Source organism: Diadema setosum, chromosome 3 (assembly GCF_964275005.1).
Source record: "Diadema setosum chromosome 3, eeDiaSeto1, whole genome shotgun sequence".
Lineage (NCBI taxonomy): Eukaryota > Metazoa > Echinodermata > Echinoidea > Diadematoida > Diadematidae > Diadema > Diadema setosum.
In genome coordinates this window covers 37474927-37501804 of record NC_092687.1, presented here as the reverse complement: position 1 = coordinate 37501804, position 26878 = coordinate 37474927, and the positions used below count along the sequence as shown (strand labels likewise).

The following is a 26878-nucleotide window of genomic DNA, read 5'->3' as shown; positions in this document are numbered from 1 at the left end:
CACTTTTTTCAAAAAATAAAAATGTGAAATTCTCTTTATATTTTCTTTGTATTGTTGTACGCATGTGACATCACACACTGAAGTAGTCTTCTCATCCAGCAGTGACTGAGCAGACACTTTAAAAATTCATAACTTGTGAAAGGGTTGTCCGATTTCCCCCAAACTTTCACTAATGTGTTCTAACAATATTGCTGCATTCACTCATTCCACATGTATTTGAAGGTGAACTTGTCCTTTAAGAAAACCTCTGACAATAGCGTTTATCTGTTTTTACATTCAAACTCTTCATTATACAAATGCATATACATAATGTGTGTGTATATATATATATATATATATATATATATACTTTTTTTTTTTTTTTTTTTTTTTTTTTTACTGTACTGGGCTTGTTATCCAAGCCCAATCCTTTCTCATACGAAAATCATAATCGCTCAGAGACAAAGATAACAGGTCATGACTTCATTTTATTAGGCACCAAGATATGTTGTTTTAACAACAAATGACATAAGCACATGGTCATAGTTAAAAAAATGTAAGACTTACATGCAAAGTCATTCATGGTCAGATCCTTTCCATAGTGTATCAATTGATTGCTAAAACTGAATGTCTGATAAATACACCCTAAGCGATAGAATATCATTCTGAAAGAAACAGGTGATTCAAGAAATTTACAGAGTTCCATAACAGGAATAATGACTGTGTACAGTCGTAGAAACTCCTTATATAATTATACACTAGTATAAGTGAGCAGAGGGCATTAGTGTGTACAATGTACTAGAGACGAGATTATGTATTCTGCGACGTCAAATGATGCGTCACTTGAGGGGCAAAAACAAATCGAGTGTGAATAACATGCACAGCTCTAGCGCATGGTATGCAAACCGCATACACCCAGTTAAGGATTGTCAGATCATTTTTTAAGTTCACGCAAATTATTCTATAGATGCACGAAAGAAGGACATGATCAAAGGTCATGACCTCTATGAGAAACAGGTCTTACCTGAGGCACTGAACTGAATTATTTCTGGAAGTGTAATAACCAGTTAACTACATATACACAAAAATATCATTTATTATTGCCATTCTTCTTTTTCATGAGTCGTATCATTTCAGTTTCAAAATTGACAGCAAACTGGCCCACATTGGACATTCTATTCTTTGGTCAGTAAAGAGTCAAATTACTGCACACACAATCTGGGTCCCATTTCATAAAACTTGTTATCAGTGACAACTGCCACAGTTCTGTGACAAATTTGCTCTTAGCCAATCAGATGCAAGGATTTCAGTAGCTTACAAAAAAAAAATCAAAGTTTTGAAACCAAAGAGGCTAAAAGTTCTCTCTTTTGAGATTTAAAACCTTGACAGCAGAATTTGCAAAAGTTTGATATGAATCACTATAAGTTCAAAAAAAAAAAAATGTGGATAAGGGCAGGCCAGGAGTTTTTCTTTCAAGATAAAGCCATAAAGAAGACATCTCCTCCATTTGTTTAAAAAAAAATAACCAAACAATGCTCATCTTCTCCCAGATTATCCATTTTCCAGAAGCAAACTTCGTAACATGGGGAAATATATCTTAATCTCTACCTGAATTGCAGAGGAGAACATTTCATTTATTAAAGAGGTAAGTGGAGAGAAAAAGAAAGAGAAATTTCCATGTCAAGAACATGCACATACACCATGTCACAAAATCAATTGCTGAAATTTAATGATTGCTAGATTTCTGAAACATGTGGGCATAATTATTCATCAATTTCATCAATCTCGTTCAAATTTTCAAAGATTCATTTAAGAGTTGTCTTTCAAAACTTACACTTAAAGTACATTCTGTATGTGGACAAGAGGGTGCTTGTATTTCTCAGGGTTTGGCAAATGTAATCTTGACGGCAAACAACATTGAAAAACACAATTTTGTTGGCATGAGGGTAGCTTGCCATAAAAGGGAACCATGTATAACCTGGTACAAAACAAATAGGAACTGACAAAAGATTGACAAAAATTACCAAGTCAACTCAAAAGGGTTTCTTTTAAAGATTAACAATATTACACAGCACCTAAACTCACAGTGTATAATATGAAACACATTCCTTCTCTAACTGTAAGCAAGTCGCTATCATGATTTCATGACTTGTTAATTCAGTAACATTATCTTCTACATGGGAAATAAAAAGCAAAACAAAACATAGTGGGATGGTTCATTACTATGCTTGTTGTACATAAACATACAAAGAGTCTAAAAGTGCAGACTTGCACAGACTTTTTTTTTCTTTTTTTAGATAAAATCCATTTGGAATGCAAGCAGAACAGAATTTTGATATACTGTACATTATATACAGTATAATGTACCATGTATGCTAAACAGTTAATGTTAGTGGCAATTCAAGATTTCAGGTCAAATCGCATTGCTGCCTAAGTTGTGGAAGTTAGTCACTTTATAAGAGCATGGCCAATCTGCACTGCAATTTGCGATACATCTTGCGAATTTGCATGCTGATGCATATTCATACATGTACTTCAACAGGCAGCTCCATTCATCTACAAAAATGCACATTCATATGCAAATAACATGACCACACTCTCAACACAGAATCACCTGTTCTTAAGCACACTTGGTGTGAAACATATCAATAATACAATTTACTGTATTCACTTAGATATAATTGCACAATCATACCACCAGTAATCTCAGGGCAGTATTTTTACTTACAGCAATATAATGGAATTGCACATGTATGTAAAACCATAAGACCCTGTTAAGTGGAGCTGTATCAATTCAGAAGCCATAGGGCACACCCAAGCCTGGAGCAAGTTAGACAGGAAATTTTGTCCTCAAAAGAAAATTACTTATAAAAGATGGCATTGTAGCAGGGCAGACGAGATGCCATGGAAACTGATTACAATTAGACATTATGACACATCTGAATCTTACATATAAAAGGGTGCTTTGGTTCGAAATGAAGCATTTCCTTGGTTTTTAATTGTCAAATGTTAACTGCTCAACCAAAAAGTCTGATATAATAAATACGATTACTTGATCCAGGGTCCTTTCATGCTCTACAATACCTTTCTAGCGTAGAACTTAACTCCTACACCCAGCCCCCCCACACCCCCCACCCCCCACCCCCCCCCCCCCGAAAAAAAAAAAAATGAAGAAAAAGGCCACCACCAGAAATACACTGTACAAGTTAGCCACCACCTTTTTTTTTTTAGAAAAAATGTGTTTTGGGTCACGAAAAGAAAAAAAGTTAGTGTCAAGCCTTGTTATATGTACATAAAAACACCCTGTGTACTTCCAGTATTTTTACCCAATCACATACTTGTTACACAGATCATATACATTCAATCATTTTATGCAAATTGGCAATATAGCATTTCAGTATTCAAATTGTAGCTGGAAAGTCGGTCGCATTTCTATACAAAACACAATTTAAAGCAAATATACTTCCCTTTCTCATTAAAACTATACTTCTTAATACTAAAAATACACCACACTTGCACAGACAAAGACACATTCTATGGTCTGACCCATCACTCAAAAGGTAATTGACCATAAATTAAACACATTGATCACTTCTACAAAAAATTGACATTCATTGTGGTTATTACTGCTATGCAGTATAACTATAAAATATGTATGGTTAGTAATAACTTCTAACAGTTGGGGTAAGATATATTTCATTGTTTGGGATAAGATAAGGTATATTATCCCCCCCCAAAAAAATAAAGCTTCAACCAACCATCATATCTGAATGGCTAGGTTTTGTCCGCTACTGTGGACTTGATAGATATTGGCAGCTACTGTAAAGCAAGATTTTTTTTTGCAGCATGAAATTTTCGAGAATTGGAGGGAATAGCCTTTTTTTCCGGCATGAACTTTTCAAGAAATGGTTTTTACAATATCTACTTTTTAGTTTTTTTCTAGTTTTACAATACAGTGCACTCCCGTTACAACGAACACGGTTATAACGAAATTTCGTTATAACGAAGTAATTTTTCTGGTCCCAAAATTATCACCATTGAAGACTATGGTACAAAATTCGCTTATAACGAACACGGTTACAGCGAAATTTCCGTTATAACGAAGTCTTTTCCGAGCGTCACAGACAAAGAAAAACAAAAGAAATGTGCTCCGTTATAACGAAATGCGAATTGCTTTCGCAAATACGTAGCGGAACAGGCATTTATAGCGTCTCTGCATGGGTGAACGCTTCACACCACTGTGTGTTTGCTCCTTGTGTCACGCACAGTTTCTGAGGGGAACTTGCGTTTATTATTGTAATACTTGCAGTTATCCCATCACTTTCCAGTGTATGATGAGTATTCAGCAAGCATAATATGATATATATACGTTGTTCCTTGATTTCGTTATATAATGTATTTGTTCGGTTAAAACGAAATTTCGTTATAACGAAAGAAAACTGCCGGTCGCGAGCATTTCGTTATAACGGGAGTGCACTGTATCTATTATCCAGTGATCCCAAAGTCTTTAACCCTAAAGGGGCCGGGCTTTTTTGGCTATGCTCAGATCGAGGGGTCCCCCCCCCCCCCCCCCCCCCCGAGATCTCGGCCATCGGTGATGCGATCGCGATGAAATTTGGCATGCGTGAGACCCGCGTCATAATCTACAATATTGTGTCATAATATTTTTTGAAACAAGCAATTTCTAATTTTAATTAATTAATTATGCAAATTAAGCTGAAGATCATATTTTAGCCTAATTAAAAGCATCGAGAGTCTAATTTTTGATCTGTAAATCTGTTTTGGCATATTCAACAATTGTACATCACAAAAACTTCCAAAACTCATTTCAATTCTTATGTATTATATGGTTTTCAGAATTTCTTATGTATTTCTTTGTTTTTCAACTTTTGTTTTTTCTTTGTTTTTTTATTGGAAATTGTCACTGACCACTTTTCTACTATAATTAGCACAAAACTAATCAATAAAAGTGATTAATTGTAAAAATAATCAGGTTTTTATGACTTTCATGACAGAGCACTGTTTTCCATAGGAAATGTACACAAAATCACAAAATTGTGCCCGTTTTGGGGCGACATTCCGTTACAAAAATGGGCGTGGCTTCGCGAAAGTATGCGCAGACGTCGCAAATTTGGTCTCAAAAGTTGCGTGAGACTTGAACAAACAAAGTCAAGAAGCCTCGCGACGAGGCCTTCTCGCGTTACAGAATTAGCCCCCCCCCCCCCCTTTTAGGGTTAAAACCAGACAAGCAGTGAAGATACAACAGAATCACTTGGCTTGAGTACATGTAAGTCCATAGTAGTGGACGAGGGTTAGCCACTCAAATATAAAGTTTGATTGATGCCTTTAATTTTGTTGCGTTATATGGCTACAATTTTATAGTTATAATATGCATACATTCAGTAAGGTTCATATGAAATCTGCTAGAGCACTGAAATTGCACAATATTCATTAAAACAAGATTGTAGAGATTTGATATTTCTGGGGAAAATATATATATCTTAGAACTGACAGTAAGCCAGGAAAATTACATAGACAAGGAAGATGCACAATTACAGAACAGCAACATAAAATAACAGCAGTATCAATTCATACAGCATGTTTTATCACTTCAAGTGATGTTTTAAAGGGAAAGACACTGTCACTACGCAATAACATCAGACCTTAGTCTGCTTAAAACAACCAGTGAAAGGTAAATGCAAATCCACCAAATCAGCATCATAATAATAAACCCAAAAGTGAATCATATTTACATAAACTGCATAAGTATGGCAATTAAGTTGATTCACATCAAACCCAGCTCTTTGAGCAATTTCAGTTTAGTTTATGTATGACTAAATCAAATGTTTAGACCAGGCATCCAGCATTAAAATTCAAAACACCATTCTAAGTTAGTGTTGGCATGAGTCTACCATTTCATTCAAGATCAAAATCCAAGAGTCATTATAGTTGACCTTATGGCAGCAAGTTGGTAGCTTGCTTCAATGGTCAAACTCTGCAGGCAACCTGAACACAGACTGTAATCCTGCACTACATGTATGTAACCAGCATCTACAGAAGAAAGAAAATCAAAGCAAGACATTGTATTATACATATACATGGATATCTACAGTGATAAAACATTCATAATCCAAGGCAAATCTGGGGCTGCGCAGGAAAAACAAATAAACAAACAAACAAACAGCCAAAGTAAAGATGATAACTCTGGTTCATATTGAGCATGACACAACATAAACTTTAAACATGCACATATAAACAAAAGAAAATAGGGGCTATGTGGGGCAAAAATGCCTGAGCACTATTGATGCTTACATTTTATTCTGCCCAGATGGGGTACCAAAAGTAAGCTTTTTTAAAATTCTGTGGCCCGACATTAAGTTTTAGTGGCCCCGGGCCAGCAGTGCCACAGCTAATGTTGAGTCCTGTAGTGGTACGCGCAGCACGAGTAGGAGTTACACTTACACTGTAGTAGTGCTGGCTGTAACAGTAGTGGAAGTAAAAGAAAGAGAAACGGTCCTCATATCAACAAACATGTACGTCACAAACATGATCTAGACCAAATGCTACATGTTAACCATTGCATCTCAAACATACTCTTTGAGAACACACTTACTGCTTGAGCGTCACATCAAACATTGTTCAGGTCTCGCTAATTACTCGTACTCTGACAGATTCTGTACACGACGGCCACTACTGCCACAGCACCAGCCAGCAGTAACAGGTTCCACAGCGTCTTGTTACGGAGCCGCTTCTTCAGACCCCAGGCCACTAACGCTTTCTTCCGCTCCGAGAATGGGGCGTACAAGAGCCTGCAGATATGTCGATACAAATGAAAAGATTTGTAAACAAGGCAAACACCAAAACAATATTACACCGACATTCGTCGGCTGGGAATGAGAAGGGCGTTAAGTTGTCTTGAACACTATGGGTTTAGTGACAACTTAATGCCCTTATCATTCTCAACAGACTATATATATCACAATTTGTGATTATAATGCTTTTCAATGTAAGTTCATTGACCTTTTGACCTTTGACCATGTGGGAATTCACCAGTATGCAAACTTGACCGGCATCTTTAGGTGTTGTACCTGTGGTGTGAGTTTCATAAACATAGCACAATGCTGTGGAAAGTTATTGACAGTACACCACAATATTTCAATTACAGTACTCGTCACGGAAAGTTCATTGACTTTTTCACTTTTCACCTTGCCGAACTTAACCACTATTCAAATTTGAACGGCATCTTTAGGTGACGTACTTGTGGTGTGAGTGTCGTGGTCGAAGCTCAATAGTGTGGAACGTTATTGAGAGTACACCACCATACAATGAGTACGGTGCTTATCACTTTGACCTTTGAACTTGTCAGACTTCACCAAAAAGAGCAAAAATCAACACTTTCAACTGTGTACATGCACATGGAATAACTTTAAAGTCAAAAGTTTAAATCCACTATACCGCATACACCATCATAGCAATCACTGCAGACTCACCCTCGGGCCATTTCAGACACAGTGTAGATCGGGTCCACCAGACACGCCTTGCGGTGGGAAAACGTGTCAAACGTGAACTTTCCATGATAACACCCTGTACCGCTCCCTCCTACACCTCCAAACGGGAGAGTCTCCACTGTACAGGACATTTCACAATGTAATAATCATATAATCAATGTAAATGACAGCTTTATGACTGCACATGGTCATCACCATCGGAGAAAGTAAAAATGTACATGGGCCCTAAGATAAGTATTAAAGTTGCTGGGTAAAATAAAGTTGATTGTCAAGTTTTTGTAGAGACTATACAAGTGAACATGGAAATAAATATACAAAATAACATTATTACTAGTAAACAAGAATGTTTATAACATATCATTCCACAGTTCACATGTACGGGGAGGAAAATTATCTAAAGGAAATACATTTTCTCTGAGGCCAGATTGAACCAAAACTTAATGACTTTTAAAAAACACTTTTTGTAATAATTAAATATTATCTAACATATAATATTTTGTGAATGTTGGTGCTTTTCCATGAAATGACAGATTTTTAGCTTTACAAAACATTATGCTCCGTCCAATACCATCCTTGGATAATATCATCATTTATAATGATGATGATGATGATGATGATAATAATAATAACAAGGAAAAGTAGAAATTACGCGGTGCGTAATATATGTCCCCGCCGGAAGTAGCATTTTGTAGCAAAATGTACAATATAGGTCAAAAATCAAGGTCAAAGGTCAAAGAAGTCAAAGGTCAGAATTCTGTGTAGAAGTTTTGAAGCCCTCACCTAGTGCCATCACATAAAGCAAACGGAATCGAAATCGGGTTAGAAATGGCGAAGGAGTAGCATTTTGTAGCCAATGTACAATACAGGTCAAAAATCAAGGTCAAAGGTCAAAATTCTGTGTAGAAGTTTTGAAGTCCTCACCTAGTGCCATCACATAAAGCAAACGGAATCGAAATCAGGTTAGAAATGGCGAAGGAGTAGCAGTTTGTAGCAAAATGTACAATACAGGTCAAAAATCAAGGTCAAAGGTCAAAGAAGTCAAAGATCAAAATTCTGTGTAGAAGTTTTGAAGCCCTCACCTAGTGCCATCACCTAAAGCAAACGGAATCGAAATCGGGTTAGAAATGGCGAAGGAGTAGCATTTTGTAGCAAAATGTACAATACAGGTCAAAAATCAAGGTCAAAGGTCAAAGAAGTCAAAGGTTAAAATTCTGTGTAGAACTTTTGAAGCCCTCACCTAGTGCCATCACATAAAGCAAACGGAATCGAAATCGGGTTAGAAATGGCGAAGGAGTAGCATTTTGTAGCAAAATGTACAATATAGGTCAAAGGTCAAGGTCAAAGGTCACAACTGAAATTCTGTGTAGAAGTTTCAAAGCTCCCATGTAGTGCTATCATATAGAGCAAAAAAAAATCAAAATTGGCTCATAAATGACAGAGAAGTAGCAAATTGAACATTTTGATCACACACGGACGCAAACACACACATACACACACACACACACGGACACACACACGTACGGAGCCCGTTTCATAGTCGCCTGCTCGAACTCGTTCGGCGGGGACAATAAATAGTGTGACCATGGTAATTTCTGGAAAAAAACACCAACCCACAAATAAATGCTAAAAGTACTGCCTTTGAAACGGAGAATAGAGACTGCATTCCCATTTTTCAAGAAAAAAATCCCAAATTGTTCTGTTCTAGTAATTCAATGTTTCATGTTTTTCTTTTCAATTCGTCGCCGGTCACACGAACCGATGAATCCCTCAGGTTTGCATAAGAATGACAATTCGAGAAAATCGCGTTTGAAGTTAACCCATTTTTGACTTATGGTTGCTACACTTTCATGTCTATAATTTCCAATTATTTTTGTAGTACATCAGACTTCAATTCTTGCTCTAACTTGCGAAGTTTTTATCGAATTGTATTGTTAACATATAAGCGGGAAATCGTCAAAGAGCTGCATGCATGTATTTTCGGTCTGCAAAGAACGTTGTCATTTTCCATCAGGGCTTGACCTTAACTTTTTTTCTAGGAAGCCAGCCGGGCTCCTCAGGGACCTTTTTAGGGAGCCAAATTGAGTTTTAGAGAGCCACGTTTCCCTCGGTCACAATCAGCAGTAGAGGTCTATTACATGTATTAACCTGGTGGAGAAGATTTCATTTACATATAACATGCATTTCTCCATAGACACAAGCCTAAGAGACCTTGTTCTTACACGTAGTCTCTAACGGGTTTTAGCACAGTCAAAATGTGTGTGTGCGTGTGTGTGTGTGTGCCTGTGCCTGCCATGCACCTGCGTGTGTGTGTGTGTGTGTAGGTGTTTTGTGTGGTCCCTCTCCCATTCCCTTTGTAATTTCTTACCCTGGTCTGTTCATTATATTGTCTTTCTTTCTCGGTTCTTCTTTTTTTAGCTGCAAGGTCTAGGTTAGAAACATTCATGTCACGCCACAATCATGTTGATTGATCAGCAGAGCTGCCAAGCTTTGGAAGCGCAAATCCGTACTCAGCAGCAAAAAAAATCAGTATTTTTCCAGCAGAATTCGTATTTTTTTCCATCTCCCTCTTTTTGCTATTTTGAATTAAACTCGTCGACTTATAAGGCTTACAGACTCTAAACATAAAATTACGACACATGCCGAAGTATCGAGCTGGTCACCAGCACGATAAAGAATACAAACTATGCAATGTTCAGCGTTGATTGATTGCTTTCTCGCAATGCATGTGTACAAGCACATGTATGTACCTCCAGAAACTTGTTGGGCTGGTTATGGAAGCTTCCACTATCTAGCAGGGGAGGGGGAATGCTTTCATCTTCTCAAGAAAGCTTCTGTGTGAGCGAATGCAAAACTCTGTTCGGTGTTTCCAACTATTGTTTACTATAAAACATAATCATGCCTTGTTTTCAGGCTTTTTCATTGTACTGGATTTTAAACATCAGTATTTTCCGAACTTATTCCAATTTCTTTTACCCTGACTGGAATCGGAAAGTCTGCTATAACGATGATCGCAAAATGCCGCGCTGTGTGTGGTTGCGCCACTGTGCAAACACGTGGTTTCACTTTCAAGTTTAAAGGAATGCGCCATGTGCTCCAGCCTAAGAGGTTACTGCAAGTTCGATGGATCGAATGCGCCATAGCTGAGCTGAATGGCTTGTTTACGGTAAACATGCAGTTTACATTCGATACGAAGAAGTCATTACGTCTTTCATGAGGAAAAACATACAAAAAAAAAAAAAACACCTACGAACGAATGCTGATAGCCAAAACTTTCAAAAATAATAAGCAGTTATGATGAGCATGAACTGAAATTGTCAATGGTCATGATTTTTCTGTCTAACCAGGTGATGACTGAATCTCATTGGACCTACTCGTAGTGAATTTGTCTGGGCATACGAGACCTTTTAAGTATTTCTGTGATTGCCTTTTTAATTGACTGTTTAATCGATCCTTTTTTTTATTTTTCAGGGAACATAAGATATTCGATTAAGTACACTATATTCGACTGTTTGATGTTTCCTACTATACGCCAAAAGAAAGGTTATAGAATCACGATATCTTTGCAATGATTCCTTTAATTCAACTAATGAGCTGGTTCTTCGATCGATATTTCCAGGATACATGTACTATTTACACGCTGTTTATTCCAGCGCGCGCATTCTTTCGTCTGGCACGCACCTGGGTGTGGCACCTGCTCTTGTGGAAATTTCCACAAGGGGAGATGGGTGGGTGTCAAGTTTCTTCGAGCCGCAGACACTGCATGTATTCAGTATTTCACAGTCTCTTCGCTCTAATTTATTGTCATTCGTGCTTTCCCCTTATTCTTTGCTGATATCGAACATTTAGATTTAACTTTACGAAGGTTGGTAGATCGTGGATCTTTTTGTTGTGAGGTGTATGTAATTTCTTTTTTTATCATTCTTTGGAGGGGGAAGATGAGTGTGAAGGGGGAAAGAAGAATAAGAGGAAAGTGAAATAAAACGAAAGGCACGTACGCTCAGCATTCACAATAAGCCGTCTTTTTATACCAGCATAGTTTTCATCACCATTAGACATCACTCAGATCATTTTAGCCTTTTCCTATCAACATTAAGAAACATGCATAGTCCCTCGAGATAAACACCGAGGAAAATAGATAACAAATACAACGTATCAACACCTCCCAACAACACAAATATTTAGAAAAGACAACACACGTCGCTTCGATTCGAAAAAGTATTGCTGCAAATCGGAGAAATCGCCGTTACGAAAATAACAGTGCGAGACACTTGAAAGAATTATGTTTAAATATTTCAAAGTATAAAGAGAACGGATAAAGTGATATAAAATGGAAGAAATCGTACCAAACGAGGTGTGAGAAATGACAGAAATGGAACGATATGTTTAGTAGTAGGATAAGGCCCTAGCAAAAGTTTGCAGCACCAAAAGCTACGCGAAAATTTATACACATCGGAAACTCGGTATTGCGACGAGATCCTTGGGATCGTCAAGAGACGATACAAAACAAAGGAAATTAATTCATTTTGACCGGAAAATAGTTTGTATTCTGTTATATGAGATCTCCTTCAATAGGCCTAGAAATACATCGAGTTTCCACGATACTCGCGGGAAATAAAGCTCGAACGCTTTCCACCTGCACATACTGCACAGTGCACATCAATATACGAACAGAAACTCACCTCTTCCTTGCAGAAAAATGATGCAATAACGTTACAAAAAACACACACAACACTCTAAAAATCATTTCGTACATGGGAGGCAAGGGATAGGCGGAAGAAGTAGAGAAAAAGAAGCAGATATTGCACAACGGAGCGCTTCTACCCCGACTCAAAACGAAATAAGGTACTGTTTCAGCTGGCTACAGTGTGTAGCTTTATACTCACGCTCCCCAGCCGGCCACACACAGAGGAATACCACGGCGATCGACGTAAACATCCAGGGTCCGTAGGCGACAGGGATTCAGGCGCGCGAAGTTCCGTTCGGTGTACACAGTACGCAAGCAGCGAATTGCGTGTGCGCATAGTCTATATTGCAATTGCAGGGATAATAACTTAATTCGGGCGTCAGGGCTCGCTGCGCGCGCCGGGGCCGCTCGCGCTCGTCAATTAAATGATAGTGTGAGTGTGTACGGTACATAAACTAAATTCTGTGTTGAAACGTGAGGCTATACGGCAAAAAAAAACTTGAGGAGCCAGCCGGGCTTTTTTCATACATTTCTAGGGAGCCCGTAGCGATTCTGGGGAGCCAATGGTCCCCGGGCTCCCGCTAAGGTCGAGCCCTGTCCATGTGTGTCCATATGTACATGTACATTGAGCGTTGTCATTGTCAACGCATGTATTACATAGTACGCGCACTGTGCGCGCGGTCAATGAACTGTTGCATCTCAAAAACTACATGCAAGTCAATGCGCACTGATTCGTCGGTACGGTGACCGCGCGTACTAGTACGCGCGGTCACCGAACCGTCGTATCGCCTGATTGTTTAACACACGCGTCTATGGGGAAAACAAATAATTTTCACAAATGGAATTACATACTTCTACAAAAGTGATAACTACGTAAAAATTACACCGAATTACACACTGAGAATTTCAGAATATGTAGTATGGAATGTCTACTATCGAAATGATTGAAAATCTCAAAATCAAAAATTTGACCGAAAATCGAGTGATTCGTCGGTTCGTGTGACCGACGACGAATTGTAGCTCTTTCAAAATGAAGCAATGTCAAAAACAGGCCTCACCTTTCTGTGACACGAGTATCACCATGTCACAGATTAGGTGCCTTAAAGAACTCCATCATTATCATCAACATTACCTGTCATTATCATTTTTTCAAAAGCTGATTGTGTGACATTTCTTACCTCCTCCATACACAAAACACTCATTGCCACAGAACGCTCCACTCGAGGTCTCATTACGGAGTCTGTCAAGCACTCTGGTAGCACTGGAAAATGCGTACAGAGCCAGTGGCTTGTCCCTGGAAGACCAAAACAAAGACTGTTGGTGGTCACTTTTGACCTTTTACATGAAATGGTGTACATAAATACTGGTCAAGAAAGTCACCTATTTCATAATAATGTCACAGACGGGTTTTAGCAAAATCTTCTTGTAAATTTGAATGTTGACAAAAAAGTTATATCAATTGCTAATTGGCTTGGAACCCTTTTGCGCTGAAATTGCATATGAAGGTCTTTCTGGAAAGTCGCAGAATTGTCCACAGCCAACAGCAAACGTGCAAGATTGTGTGCAAGTACACTGTAGGTCTATGTGTGTGGTATGTGGGCGAGTGAATATGTTTGCTATTTTCCACCTGGTTTGTATCACCATTGTCCACAGCCAACAGCAAACGTGCAAGATTGTGTGCAAGTACACTGTAGGTCTATGTGTGTGGAATGTGGGCGAGTGAATATGTTTGCTATTTTCCACCTGGTTTGTATCACCTTAGCATCTTATACTCCGTGATTTGATTCACTCTCCAAACATACAGTGATATATTAACCCTGATCAGGCCGGGCTTTTTTGGCTATGCTATTCAAAGACTGTAGGGGAGCGGATTCCGCCGCCGCCCCCCCTCCCCCCCCCCCCCCCCCCACGAGATCTCGGCGATCAGAGGTGCAATCGTGACGAAATTTGGCATGCGTGACACCCACGTCATAATCTACAAGATAGTGCCATACTATTTTTTGAAACAATTAATTTTTGATTCTAATTAATTAATTATGCAAATTAAGCTCAAGATCATATTTTAGCCTAATTAAACGCATTGAGAGCCTACTTTTTGGTCTGTAAAACTGTTTTGGCATATTCAACAATTGTACATCACAAAAACTTCCAAAAGTCAATTCAATTCTTATGTATTTTATTGTTTTCAAAATTTCTTACGTATTTCCTTGTTCTTCAACTTTTGTTTTTTCTTTGTTTTTTTATTGGAAATTGTCACTGACCACTTTTCTACCATAATTTGCATAAAAATAATCAATGAAAGTGATCAATTATAGAAATAATCAGGTTTTTATGACTTTCATGACAGAGCACTGTTTTCCATAGGAAATGTACACAAAATCACAAAATTGTGTCCGTTTTGGGGCGATATGCCGTTACAAAAATGGGCGTGGCCTCGTAAAAATATGCGCGGACGTTGCAAATTTGGTCTCAAAAGTTGCGCGAGACTTGAACAAAGAAAGTCAAGAAGCCTCGCAATGAGGTCTTCTCGCTTTACAGAATTATAGCGCGAAACGTCGAGGGGGGGGGGGGCGCCGGCCCCTTTAGGGTTAACCCGTTGAGGATGAGTCCCGAGTATACTCGGGCAGGTGTCTATGGGAAATGCGCGTTGTAGCAAAATCAGTCCGTCCTCAACGGGTTAATTGCTTTCTTCAGTGACCAGAGGTTGAGATTGCAAGAATCCTCTTGGCATTCATGTATATGCATGACTTTTATGCATATGCATGAGAAAGAAATGTGTGATGTAAAGAGAAAGCAAATAATGTATTAAGTGTGACTAACCTCTGATTGATAAACTTGATAGCCTCATCCACAGAGTCTCTGTTGAATATTGGCAAAATTGGCCCGAAAATCTGAACATGGCACGGACGACAAATCAAAAGCAGGTTTTATCAGAGGTGTTCTGTGATATCAGTTGCAAATATACTTGCACTTCATTCAAATCATCACTATATCTCATGTTTGTTGTTTGGCAATTGACTGGTAAAACCAAAGCCTCCCCCATCTCACTTCTCTTCTTCTTCTCCGCTTTCTCCAAGTGACCACACCCCCTTTCCACTTCCCGTCATTGACCTCATCACTTTTCTCCCCCTTCCACTACCTCAACAGGCCTTTGACCTCTTCCATGACCCTTCTAGCTCATGTCACTATGAAACATTACCATTGCTCCGGCTCTTTTTTATCCCATCACTAGCACCACCTCCATCTCTCTCTCCTTAACCACCCCCATCCCCCTTCCCCTTACCCCCTTTCACCATCCTCTTGTCCCTCCCGTCCCCATTCCCTTCCCTCTCCCTGATTACTCCCCCTCATTCTCCTCCCTGATTACTCCCCCTCATTCTCCTCCCTTCCTCTCCTTCTTTGGTCTTGCCTTACTCTCCATCCTCAACCAGCTTTCTCCCCCTCCTCCAGATATCCCCTTCCCCCTCTCTCTAACTTCCCATCTCCCCTTCATTCATTCCCACTGCGTATTGCCCCTACCTCTACACTAATAATACTAATACAGGGTACTTATAATGTGCCAATTCCGCATGACTAACGTGCTCAAGGCGCAGAACTCCCCCATTTCTTCCATCCCCTCCCCTCCTCTCTCCCCCCCCCCCAATTTCTTTCCCTCTTCCTCTTTCCCTCCCCCTCTCTCTATTCCCCCTCCTCCTTGATTTTCTCCCCCCTCCAGCTCTGACTGCCCTTACCTCTTCCTGCATGACTTTGTCCATGTCCTTGACGTTAACAAGAACTGTGGGAGCGATGTAAAGGCTCTCCTCATTGGACTCTCCTCCGATCGCAATCTCCTGGTCCTCCAAGAGCGACAACAATCGTCTTTGACATCCCAGAGGGGAAACAAAAGGAAATACATAGGTGAAAAAAGAGAACAATGAGTGAAAGAAGTTGTCAAAGCATGTCAACTGGTCTCATGAGTAAGTTCTGTGACAGTATGTCAAAAAAAAAAAAAAATTACAATCAGTCTTTTGTATTGATAACTTCCAATATGATTTAACTGTCTTAACACTACTCCACGGTCTTAAAATATAACACCTTAGCTATATTTTGCAGAAAAACCCCATTCAATTTGGTTAAGTGGTCACAAAGAAATGTGGATCGTTGTAAAGCATGTCATGGGTCTGGTTCTTCCAAGTTTGGCACTTGGATGCTCTTGGAATTGCATAATGTGTGAACACAATGGACAGAACAGTGAGGGAAGGGATTTCTGACATGCGTTACAAAGATCCTCATTTCTCTTTGACCACTGAAGCAAATCCAATGGGGATTTCTGGAAGATGTGGGTAATAAGTTATAGTTTCATACCCTGAAACTGTATTTGGATTGATTTACTATTTTTAAAGTGTGGAGGGTTCTGTTGTGATTTTTCTTTTTTTTTTTTGAACATAGAGTATTCATAAAAAAGGCAAATAAATAACCACACCAATTGATACATAATGCATCATTTTATGATTGCAACGCTCGCATTCCATGATTTGCTGATATTGACTTTAACCCATTGTGTACTTATGAGTGTTGATTGACACACAGAAAACCCCATAGAATTGTACACACTGTCCAAAGTTCCTGGCATAGAAAGGGTTAAATGAACGTGAAACTCTTACTTCATATGCCTCACACTGACGATTCTCCCAAAGTCTCCCGACTGCTTTGGGTCTTTGCCGAAAAACTGCTTCAGAGCCCTCTTGATGCTCGCCACCACCTTCTCCGTCATGTCGTGACGACAGATGATGTAGTCGGGAGCGATGCATGTCTGCCCCGCGTTGTAGAACTTCGCAGACACGGTTCGGCGCACCGCGATGTCTATGTTGCAATTTTCGTCGATGTACACAGGGCTGCAGAGTAGACGGTCGTAGAAGGATATATTGGTACAATGGTCATCAATAAACAGGATTTGCTATATAATCTCTCCCACTATGAAAGTTTATGGTAAATACAACTCAGAGTCTTTAAAAGAGAAATAAAAACGGTAACCCATAAATTCACTTGAAATCTATAGTACCATTTCCCCATCCACCATACAGGAGTGTTCAGTTTTATCATTCTGAGGAAAGATCTGAATTACCTCACTCTACATTATATCAGCTTATATATGAAAGGAATCCAGGGGGACCGTTTCATGAAACTTATTGTCAGTGATTTACACTGACAACTGTTAAAAGCTACTGAAATCCTTCCATCTGATTGGCTGATAGCAAATTTGTCGGTGAAAACCTGCGACTAACACGTTGATGAAACGCCCCCCCCCCCCCCCAGGTTTAAGGGTTGCACAAAAGGAACACACAAACTTTAAGTTTCAGTCACCTCAAACTTTAAAGGACAAGTTCACCTTCATTAACATAAGGACTGAGAGAATGCAACAATATTAGTAGAACACATCAGTGAAAGTTTGAGGAAATTTGGACAATCGATGCAAAAGTTATGAATTTTTAAAATTTTTGTGTTGGAACCGCTGGATGAGGAGACTACTACAGCTTGTGAGTCTTATGCGTACAACAGTATAAAGAAAATGTAAAGAAAATTCAACATATTTTCACTTTTTTCGCATAATAAAAGAGCACTTGACTTGCCTCTTTTTAAAGGCAGGGGAAATAATATTACTCATAACATTTGTTGGTAACGAGTCGGGGGAATGTGTACTTTTTTTCAAAAGTTGAAATTTTGTGAAATTCTCTTTATATTTTCCTTATATTATTGTACGCATGTGACATCTAAGTTATTCACACATTGCAGTAGTCTTCTCATCCAGCGGTTACTGCACAAAAACTTCAAAAATTCATAACTTTTGAACGGATTGTCCGATTTTCCTCAAACTTTCAATGATGTGTTCTACTAATATTGACCCCTACATTCTCTCAATCCTTATGTTAATGAAGGTGAACTTGTCCTTTAAGTTTCAGTCACCTCTTTTTTAAAACTTCATTTTGCAGCTTCATACATATCTCCACATTAGAGAGTAAAGTAAAGAGGGGGGGGGGGGGGTAAAGTTGTGCCTCTCAGACCGCTCATTACCCCCCTCCCACTCCTACAGCTTCCCCCTCTTCAGGGAATGACATGGATTTTAATGTGCTATTGACCTCTTGCCCCCAAGCTCCAGGGTCACCGGGGTCAGATGCTTGGCCGCGGCAGAGTAGACGATCCTGGCCACTCGACCGTTGCCCGTGTACATGATGTGGTCAAACTTTTGCTCCAGGAGGGCTGTTGTCTCGGCAACACCTCCATTCACAAGCCGAAAGCAGCTCTGGGTAGTCAACGGTCAAGAAAAATAATGAGAAAGAGAAAGAAAAATATATAATTGGAGAAGCTGTCATGGCTATCATGTACAGTGTCATGTACAGTGCAGCCCGTTATAAGAAACACAGTTATAATAAAATTCCGATCACAATGAAGTAAACGTTCAGGCCGCAACATCATCCACTCTTTGGATTTTGTTGTGTATTTGTCCAGTATCAACGAAATTTCGATATAATGAAAGACAGCTAGCTACTGGACCCCAGGACTTCATTATAATGGGAGTCCGCCGTAAATTTGGTTAAGACCATGCAAATAGGACCACAGTCTTCCACACATGCATGAGATTTGAGTCCCAACCCGCAGATAGTGCCCTTTTGCAATGACTTTATCTTTATTACCAAGCCTTTCAGAGCAGGTCTGCCAACATTCCCACATCCAAATCAGGGAGATTCCACACAGCAATCAGGGAGATATCAGTGTGTTCATGCGTTTCAATGGGCGAGAATAATTCCCAACTCAGGGAGATTTTAATATTCTCTTATTCAGACATGAACAGATTTTGACATTTTCAGGGAGACTCCTGCAGAATCAGGGAGACTTGGCAGCTCTGTCTGAGGAGATTTAAAGCAGGTTGTCCTGTGTGAAAGAGCTATACCCTATGCACACAAAAGAAGCCCACATTAATGGTCAGTATGGAGAAATCCAGACGAAATGGCTAGACACTTAACCCGTTGAGGACGAGTCCCGAGTATACTCGGGCAGGTCTCTATGGGAAATGCGTGCTGTAGCAGAATCAGTCCGTCCTCAACGGGTTAAGAGCTAGAGCTGATATAGGCCTACTGAGGTACATGAAATAGTTAAATGCTAAGCTTAGGTCACCATGAAGTTAATTTTCTGCTGTCCTGGCAGACTTGGAGATTACGAAAGAAGGCTTCTGCTACAACTACTAATTACTACATGTACAACGTATCAGCTACTCATTCATTCAAGCGTACGGCACAGTGTGCCTGGTTGATACCATTTGTTGACTATTGCTAGTCACCTGGGGCGAACCACGAGGGGTCAGCATCTTCATTCGCCTGTTTTGTTGTGTGGGTGGGTAAGGAACCACTTCATCGGGTTGGCACCCTGCTCTTTGTGATGAATGAATGACGTGGGATCTTTTACGTGTGTGTGTTGTGGCTAACACACATACAGGACCCCCATTTAATGTCCTATCTGGGGAACAGAGTGTTTTGCCTCTTACTAGAGGGGACGGAATGCTTACACACAATATTGCTCAGTGAGACTCGGGACTCAAACCCGGTACACTTGGATGTGAAGGTAGACGCACTACCGACTGAGCCATATCCCCAACCATGCCTGCAAAGTAGCTGGATTACAGGTGCACACCACAATGCCCGGCCTACCTACTGCTACTGCTACTATTGGTGCTACAACTGCTACTACTAGTACTACTGCTGCTGCTGCTGCTACTACTACTACTACTACTACTACTGCTGCTACCATCACTTCTGCTACTGCTGCTGTAGGTTCCTTGGATGACCATTACTTCAAAGTCCTACTATAATAGGTCTTTGTCTTGATAGTCATCTCATAATACTAGGTGCCAGGATGAAAAGAAGACAGTCCACAGGTAGTGCACCTCAGTCCCATGTGTTCAATGTATACGTTGGGCAAATAAATCTCTAGCGATCAATGCGTTACAAATAGCAGAGTGCCCTGTTCACTCTACTTATGACATTACTCACAGGGTCGAGGTACTTTGGGAACAGCTCTTCGAACAACTTGGCACTGGCTTCACTTATTTCAGACGGCTTCACAATCACTGTATTCCCTGAAATGACAGTAGAAAGATGGCGGCATAAAAGTTCAATGTTTTCAGTCATCAAAAACTTTTCACGAGAACGGCATGAAAGTGACACAGGTCCAGGATAATGAAGTGTATTCTAATGATTTACTGTATACACCATATACTGTACCTTGTATTCAGCAAGTCTAAATTCTCGCAAATTGGAACTTCCCAACGATTTCGCGAGTGGTTAAATTCGCGTCATAGAGTCATGAGAAATGTATACGCGTACGTCACATTTACATCTCGATTAGAAGCAATATTTTTGCATGTCTAATTTCATGAATAGCACCTGACTCGCGACATTCACAATTTAAAAACCTTGCGAAATATTCCCTGTATACAATATACATGGGGGGGGGGGGGGCTAATTAGAGGAGAAGGGCGGAAAGATGAGGGAGGGTGGAGAGACAAAACTATGTCACTCTTTTTTGTTGACAACAAGAATTAAAGTTAATCAAGTTGAGTATAAGACAGGAGCATGGATAGGGCAGGAGTTGGCACAAGAAAGGAAGCCCAACTTGATAAGTGACTTTAAATACAAAGCAAAACAACATAAATTGTGCTTATGTTTTCCTACAGTCGAAGGGCATCATATTTTCTTGTAAGCCCCCTTTTAAGGATTAAAGGGGCTCTTCACTTCTTGCTGGGTGTGGGAGTATTCTTCCCAAGAGGTAGGTATGAGAATGCGAAGAGCAGATTCCCACTAAGTGAAAGCTGTCAGATAATATTACATTAATGCCAAAACATGTCCAATATTCCGGTGTGAAACAGCTCATTTTGAATCACAATTCCAAAATCCTTACACATACAGTATATCATTTTAAGGTGCAAAAGGCCCTCAAAAAATACCTGCTGCCAGTGCTCCAACCAAGGGGTGTACCACCATCTGGATGGGGTAGTTCCATGCCCCTATGATCAGGACCACACCCAATGGCTCCGTCTGGATGAAGGCATGCTTGCCAATAGCAGCTGCAGTCATGCCCACCTTAAAACAAAGAGGAAGAAATAATAATCAAAAACTAAAATAAAAACAACTGACTCTGACTTTGCTACTTATTTGCCTTTCACAATAGCTGCCATTTCTGCAATACATTCCAAAATCTGCATCGGAGGTGTCGTTTACAACAAATAGCGTGTGGTCTTTACCAACACAAAATGGGACAAGATTTTGCACTTGGTGAAAGATGAGGTGCACTATTCATCTTGCCTCTGCATCGTTGAATAGAACGCCTATTTTTCACCCTGTGCGAAATTTTGTACCATCGCACTCGACCTGACCATTCACTCTCAGTATGCTATCAATCTATGAACATCAATCAATTGAGCTATCAATCTCCCAATAAATCTAGGTACAGTGTATCTATCCATATATCAATCCATTCATCAATCTATCTGCTTTAATATCTATACCTATCTATCTATCTATCTATCTATCTATCTATCTATCTATCTATATATCTATCTATCTATCTACCTGTCTATCTACCTATCTATAGGTATGCATCTATCTACCTATCTCTGCCTATCTTCTAACGTTTAGTTTTCATTTTTTCTAGCACAATGAAGGACCACTCGACAAACCTCTTTCAAAGAGCCAGGGAATAATACCAACCTTAATATTTGTCAGGAAAAGGTTGGGGGAATGTGTACTGCCCTACTTTGGCAAAAGGAAGCAAGTGACAAAAGTGACATTTCTCGTAAAAGAGCAAAATGTGTCTGTCATTTACACAGTTGATGTAAATGGACTATCATGATGTCTTATCTAACATATCTCTTAGAAGAATGAGTGTTTCTGCATGAAATTTGGCCTGGAAGAAGAGCTCATTGTGTGAATTATGAAAACATCAATAACTCAAATTCGGAGGGTATGTCACTTGCTTCCTTTTGGCAAAGTAGGGCAGTGTACCTTTCATAAAAAAAATTACATTTTGTGGAACTCTCTTTCCATTTTCTGTATATTCTGTTTTGCTGTCATGTCACAAACAGCTACTCACGGTATGGCTTTCTCATCATGCCATGGTGGCAATTAAACTTTAAAAAGCAGTAACTTTCAAAGGGATTGACCAGTTTTCCTCAAACTTTTCTGACATGCTCTCCTGATAACTCTGCATGTATACTCAATCTACACATATAGGAGGGTATCATTCTCCTTTCACAGACTACCATTCTCACTGCCACACCCACACCGCACCTTTTCAGGCTTCATCCATTCATGGAGCTCATTGATGTACGTGATGACCTCATTGTAGCAGAAGTCGATTTCGAAGTTCACAGTTTCAAACTCGGGCTGTGGAATAGAAAATACACATCAAAAGAGAGTGGGGAAGTTGAATTAATGCTATGGTAGAACAAGATAAAAACGGCGGTTAGTTTCACGCCAGGCAAAATTTTCCACACTGCGAAAATGTCCACTTTCACAGTAATTGAGTAATTTGAGTAATCTTACAAAACGGATTTGTTGAAGAGACAACATACAGTCTGACTTTGATTTATCCAGCCCTCTCTTATATGGACACCTACACACAGTAAAGTAAAAAATAAAAGTGATTTTGAACACAATTAAAACTCGCATGTTGGTTGCTTGGAGAAACATTTCATGTCACCTTCACTCAACCCCAGACTGCTTTCTCCAAGGGGTCTCTCCTGGTCCTATTCAAGTACTGTACTTGAAATCTTTACAACAATCACCAAGGGGGCTACAGCTGCTCTCCACACAGAGGATTGGCTAGTGCAATGTTAATAGGGGATTAGACATGCACCTAAATGGCTTGGCTACAACAACGGGACAAAGAGTTTTCATACTGGTAATCACAGGAGTAGTACAAGAGGTGACATCAACTTCCTTAACTGCCAGGGAAGGATAAAGGATATTGAATTGGGCAAAAGACACTTGTAATAATAATAGTAACAATTATACTGCTGTGTATCAGTGGCCATGTTCTATTAACCTGTTGGCAGGGGTTTATGGAAAATGCTTGTAGCAAAATCAGTCCGTCCTCAATGGGCTACAAGAGCAAATTGTCTTTGATGTTTAACCCTTTCTGTGTCATTAATAAGGCAAGTTTACTCGGGACTTATCTTCAATGGGTTAATGATATTTCAGAAGTTATTTTTATTTTTTTTTCAGTATACCGTAATAAGGTAAATGTCTACAACTCGTATACTCGTTCAGTGCATGTCTTCAATTCATCATTTATCATAATTAAAAAAAAACCCAACAAATTGTTGGAAACGATATCATTTTTTATATCACTTCAATAATGAAATTGTTGCTGAAATCTATGAGCAAGTAATTGAGAGATATGTAACACAGTGACATTTTCCTCATCCTTTTTACAAATGGGTGTGATTTTGACTGAATATTTATGAGTCATTATTCTAATTTTTTATTCTTATTTTTGAGAACACGATTTTGTAGACTTAAATCCTTGTCATTATTCTGAAACAGGTGACGCAGGAAAAGTTTACAGTTTTCAAAGAAAAGGCTCATTGTCGTACTTACTGTACGAGCTGAAATTTTCGCGGTGGTTTTATTTTCGCGAATTTCGCGAATCGCCTTCAAACCGCGAAAATAACAACACGCGAAAACGCGCGATTTAGTAAGTTCAGTTAGACCCTCGTAACCGCGAAATAAACAACACGCAAAAATGTCCTCCAAGTACATTGTAGCAATTCGCGAAAATATCTGTACGCGAAGATTTCAGCTCGTACAGTATCATAATCATTGTCAGGATCGTCACACTACCTTTCCTAGATCCTTTCTGGCAGCGTCGACAAACGCCTGTTTGTTTTCTACCAACAGTCGCCTTAGGCTGTGGAGATTCTGGATTCGGGCCTCGTACGATCTCGTCTTGCCTGCTTCAAAAGCCTCCCTACAGCTGTCGACAATCTGACGAGGAAAATGATCATGATGACAGAGCACAAATCTTTTCAAATTTCTGACAGTTCACGCTCTCTTGTCTTTTTCTTTAGGTTTTCTGTTCTTATTCTTTAAAATTTAATATTTTGATTCTTTGTGCATGTGTTTGTTCATAGGACAAATTTGGTTAAAAATAGTTTTTACTCATTGGCATGTTATTGAATCATCTTTAGCAGTGCACTTGATTACACGATGTCTATCACTGCATGGATGCTTTTTACTTTGTCAGTCTAAATATTCAACAAGTTTGATTGCTATCTCTAGGTAGGGTTTTGATCTTCTGTACTGGGCACTACATGTATCCATGGCTCGACACTAACTTTTTTGTTTGGTGGCCTGATGGGGCCACCAAAATCCTAAATTTCACATTTTTGGTGGCCCGAGAGAAAAATTTGGTGTCCCGAAAAAAAAAACAAAATTAAAAAAACATTAAAAGTCCTTTTTTTAATGAGTCAAATATCTAAGATTTATGATAGTAAGAATTAGAAGTTGGACATATCTACTCATAAATAAACTTCAACAAACTTGCAACACTGACTCTCAGGCATTCATTCGGTCCTTTTCATCCATCCTTTGAACAAATTTAACTGCCAATTTCCGGCGCAAAAAGTTACGAATTTATTGACATACTTTTCAAAAAATTTTGGTGGCCCGAGGCGGGCCACCAAATTTGCCTTTTTTTGAAATTTGGTGGCCCGACTTTCATTTTTGGTGGCCCTGGGCCACCGGGCCACCGTTAGTGTCAAGCCCTGATGTATCTCACTGCTCCATATCCTTATACTAATGCAGGGCTGCCAACATTGGAAACTTTGGTTGAGAGTGAGACTCCCATAGCCAATGCTATAATTTAGGAGTCAAAATGAGTGAGATCAATAAAAGTGCATGCAAATGAAATAAAGTTTTAGAGTGAGAAAGGAACCAAAATGAGTGAGTCTCACTCTCAGTGAGTGAGAGTTGGCAGCCCTGCTAATGGTAGCCTTTAAACAAGGCGACTCGCTCTGCGTGCCCCCGTATAGCGCGTTTACCCCACAAACCTGTTGGCCGGCGAGTGGAGCGAGCCGCCTTTAGCCACTCGTTCAGGGATGTGTACTTTTGTCGTTGTTGTTGCTTTATATTCTTTGACAAATTTGCGTACAAATTTGACGCAGAAAATACACACGGCACCAAGGCAAGCCGCGCGCGCTTGCTAACAAATTTGTACGCAAAATTGTCAAAGAATATAAATTTGTTAGCAAGCGCGCGCGGCTTGCCTTGGTGCCGTGTGTATTTTCTGCGTCAAATTTGTACGCAAATTTGTCAAAGAATATAAAGCAACAACAACGACAAAAGTACACATCCCTGATGAACGAGTGGATAAAGGCGGCTCGCTCCACTCTGTGGGGTAAACGCGCTATACGGGGGCACGCAGAGCGAGTCGCCTTGTTGAAAGGCTATGCTAATGGTAGAAGGCTGAACATTTGAAGCTTGGACTACTCTCACTGATTTCGCATCTACTCCATCTGCCATTGCCGATGCTGCAAGTGTAATGTCCTGCCTGGTAGATAAAGCTAGAGGAGGTAGTGTAAGATCTAAATGTTCATCATCCGTGCTTGTCTACTGCAAAATCATAGATGGATACAATGGAGAAAATACAATATGTACCTTGATTTACACAAGAAAAAAGACTTTACATATAGAGCCTTTGGAGAAATGGATGGAGAAGTTCATTTTTTATTTATTTATTTCTTAAAATAATTTTTATGTAGACTAAGACTAAAACTTAAAGGGACTGTACAGTACTGGTTGAGGTGGGGATTTATGTTTTGAACATTCCTAAGTGAGATAATGAGAAACCTCTTATGAAATATGAAAGACCATAGTTTTAAGAAGGATTCTTTATTTGATGAAAATTGGTTTTCAAATGGCTCAGATATCCAAAAAAGTGATAATAATAAAAGGCAACAGGCCACGCCTTTTATTAGGATCTCTTTGTTTCACCTTATTTTTTGGATATCTCAGCCATTTCAAAACTAATTTTTCATCAAATAAACTTATGATACCCCTTAAAATTGCATGCTCTTTGACATCTCATAGAGTGGTTTCTGAATATCTCGCAAAACGTTAAAAGCTAAATTCTCACCTCAACCAGAACTGTAGGCCCTACACACACCCTTTAAAGCTGTTCTGAATATCAAAGTTGATTAAAAAGTCCAAGAACAAACAAATGTAATGATCTCTAGATTCTACAGATCAATGCTATTTACGTAAGCCTAAGAGAGAGAGAGAGAGAGAGAGAGAGAGAGAGAGAGCAGTACCAATAATATCCAAAGATATATTTTTTCATGGCACCTTCAAATAACAAGCACAATACAATATTAATAAGCTGTACTTTAATTTACTAGTATAATACAATACTATTTTTGTATGTAACTTAAAGGCCTCTAACCATTTAATAGATGTGGTTTAATAGTAACAAAATTGTGTTCTTGGCGATGCGTTCCTATGGTGGCTCATATACATTTAACCACATTTAACGCGCACTCGCCACTGGTTTATATAGTGGTGGCATAGCAAAGCACCTTTGTTGACCGAAATATCAGTCCGTAATTAAGTAAAATCAAGGCCAAGGGGGGAGGGGTGGGCGTTCTGTTCAGTTGTTGGACAAATTTGCTCTCAGCCAA

General features: G+C 39.4%; 1 protein-coding gene across 1 annotated transcript; it reads right to left on the bottom strand.

Moving 5' to 3' along the window:
• Nucleotides 1-6288: 6288 nt before the first annotated feature.
• LOC140246833 (aldehyde dehydrogenase, dimeric NADP-preferring-like) lies at nucleotides 6289-25724 on the bottom strand. Its single transcript, XM_072326162.1, has 12 exons — nucleotides 25698-25724; nucleotides 24045-24188; nucleotides 22491-22586; nucleotides 21149-21284; nucleotides 20196-20281; nucleotides 18288-18451; nucleotides 16815-17045; nucleotides 15903-16029; nucleotides 14992-15062; nucleotides 13350-13465; nucleotides 7470-7605; nucleotides 6289-6788 (listed from the first exon to the last, which is right to left on the bottom strand). The coding sequence occupies exons 1-12, from the start codon at nucleotides 25722-25724 to the stop codon at nucleotides 6629-6631; spliced, it is 1494 nt and encodes a 497-aa protein (XP_072182263.1). The 3' UTR covers nucleotides 6289-6628.
• Nucleotides 25725-26878: the final 1154 nt, after the last annotated feature.

What these genes read in the sequence shown, in the direction of transcription:
- LOC140246833 (XM_072326162.1), bottom strand. Translation starts at nt 25,724, where the DNA reads ATGGCAGATGGAGTAGATGCGAAATCA. An exon ending in ACAAAGTCATGCAGGAAGAG is followed by an intron (nt 15,063 to 15,902) that starts GTAAGGGCAGTC and finishes TGCCATGTTCAG; the next exon opens with ATTTTCGGGCCAATTTTGCC. An exon ending in ATCAAGTTTATCAATCAGAG is followed by an intron (nt 13,466 to 14,991) that starts GTTAGTCACACT and finishes TTGGTCTTCCAG; the next exon opens with GGACAAGCCACTGGCTCTGT.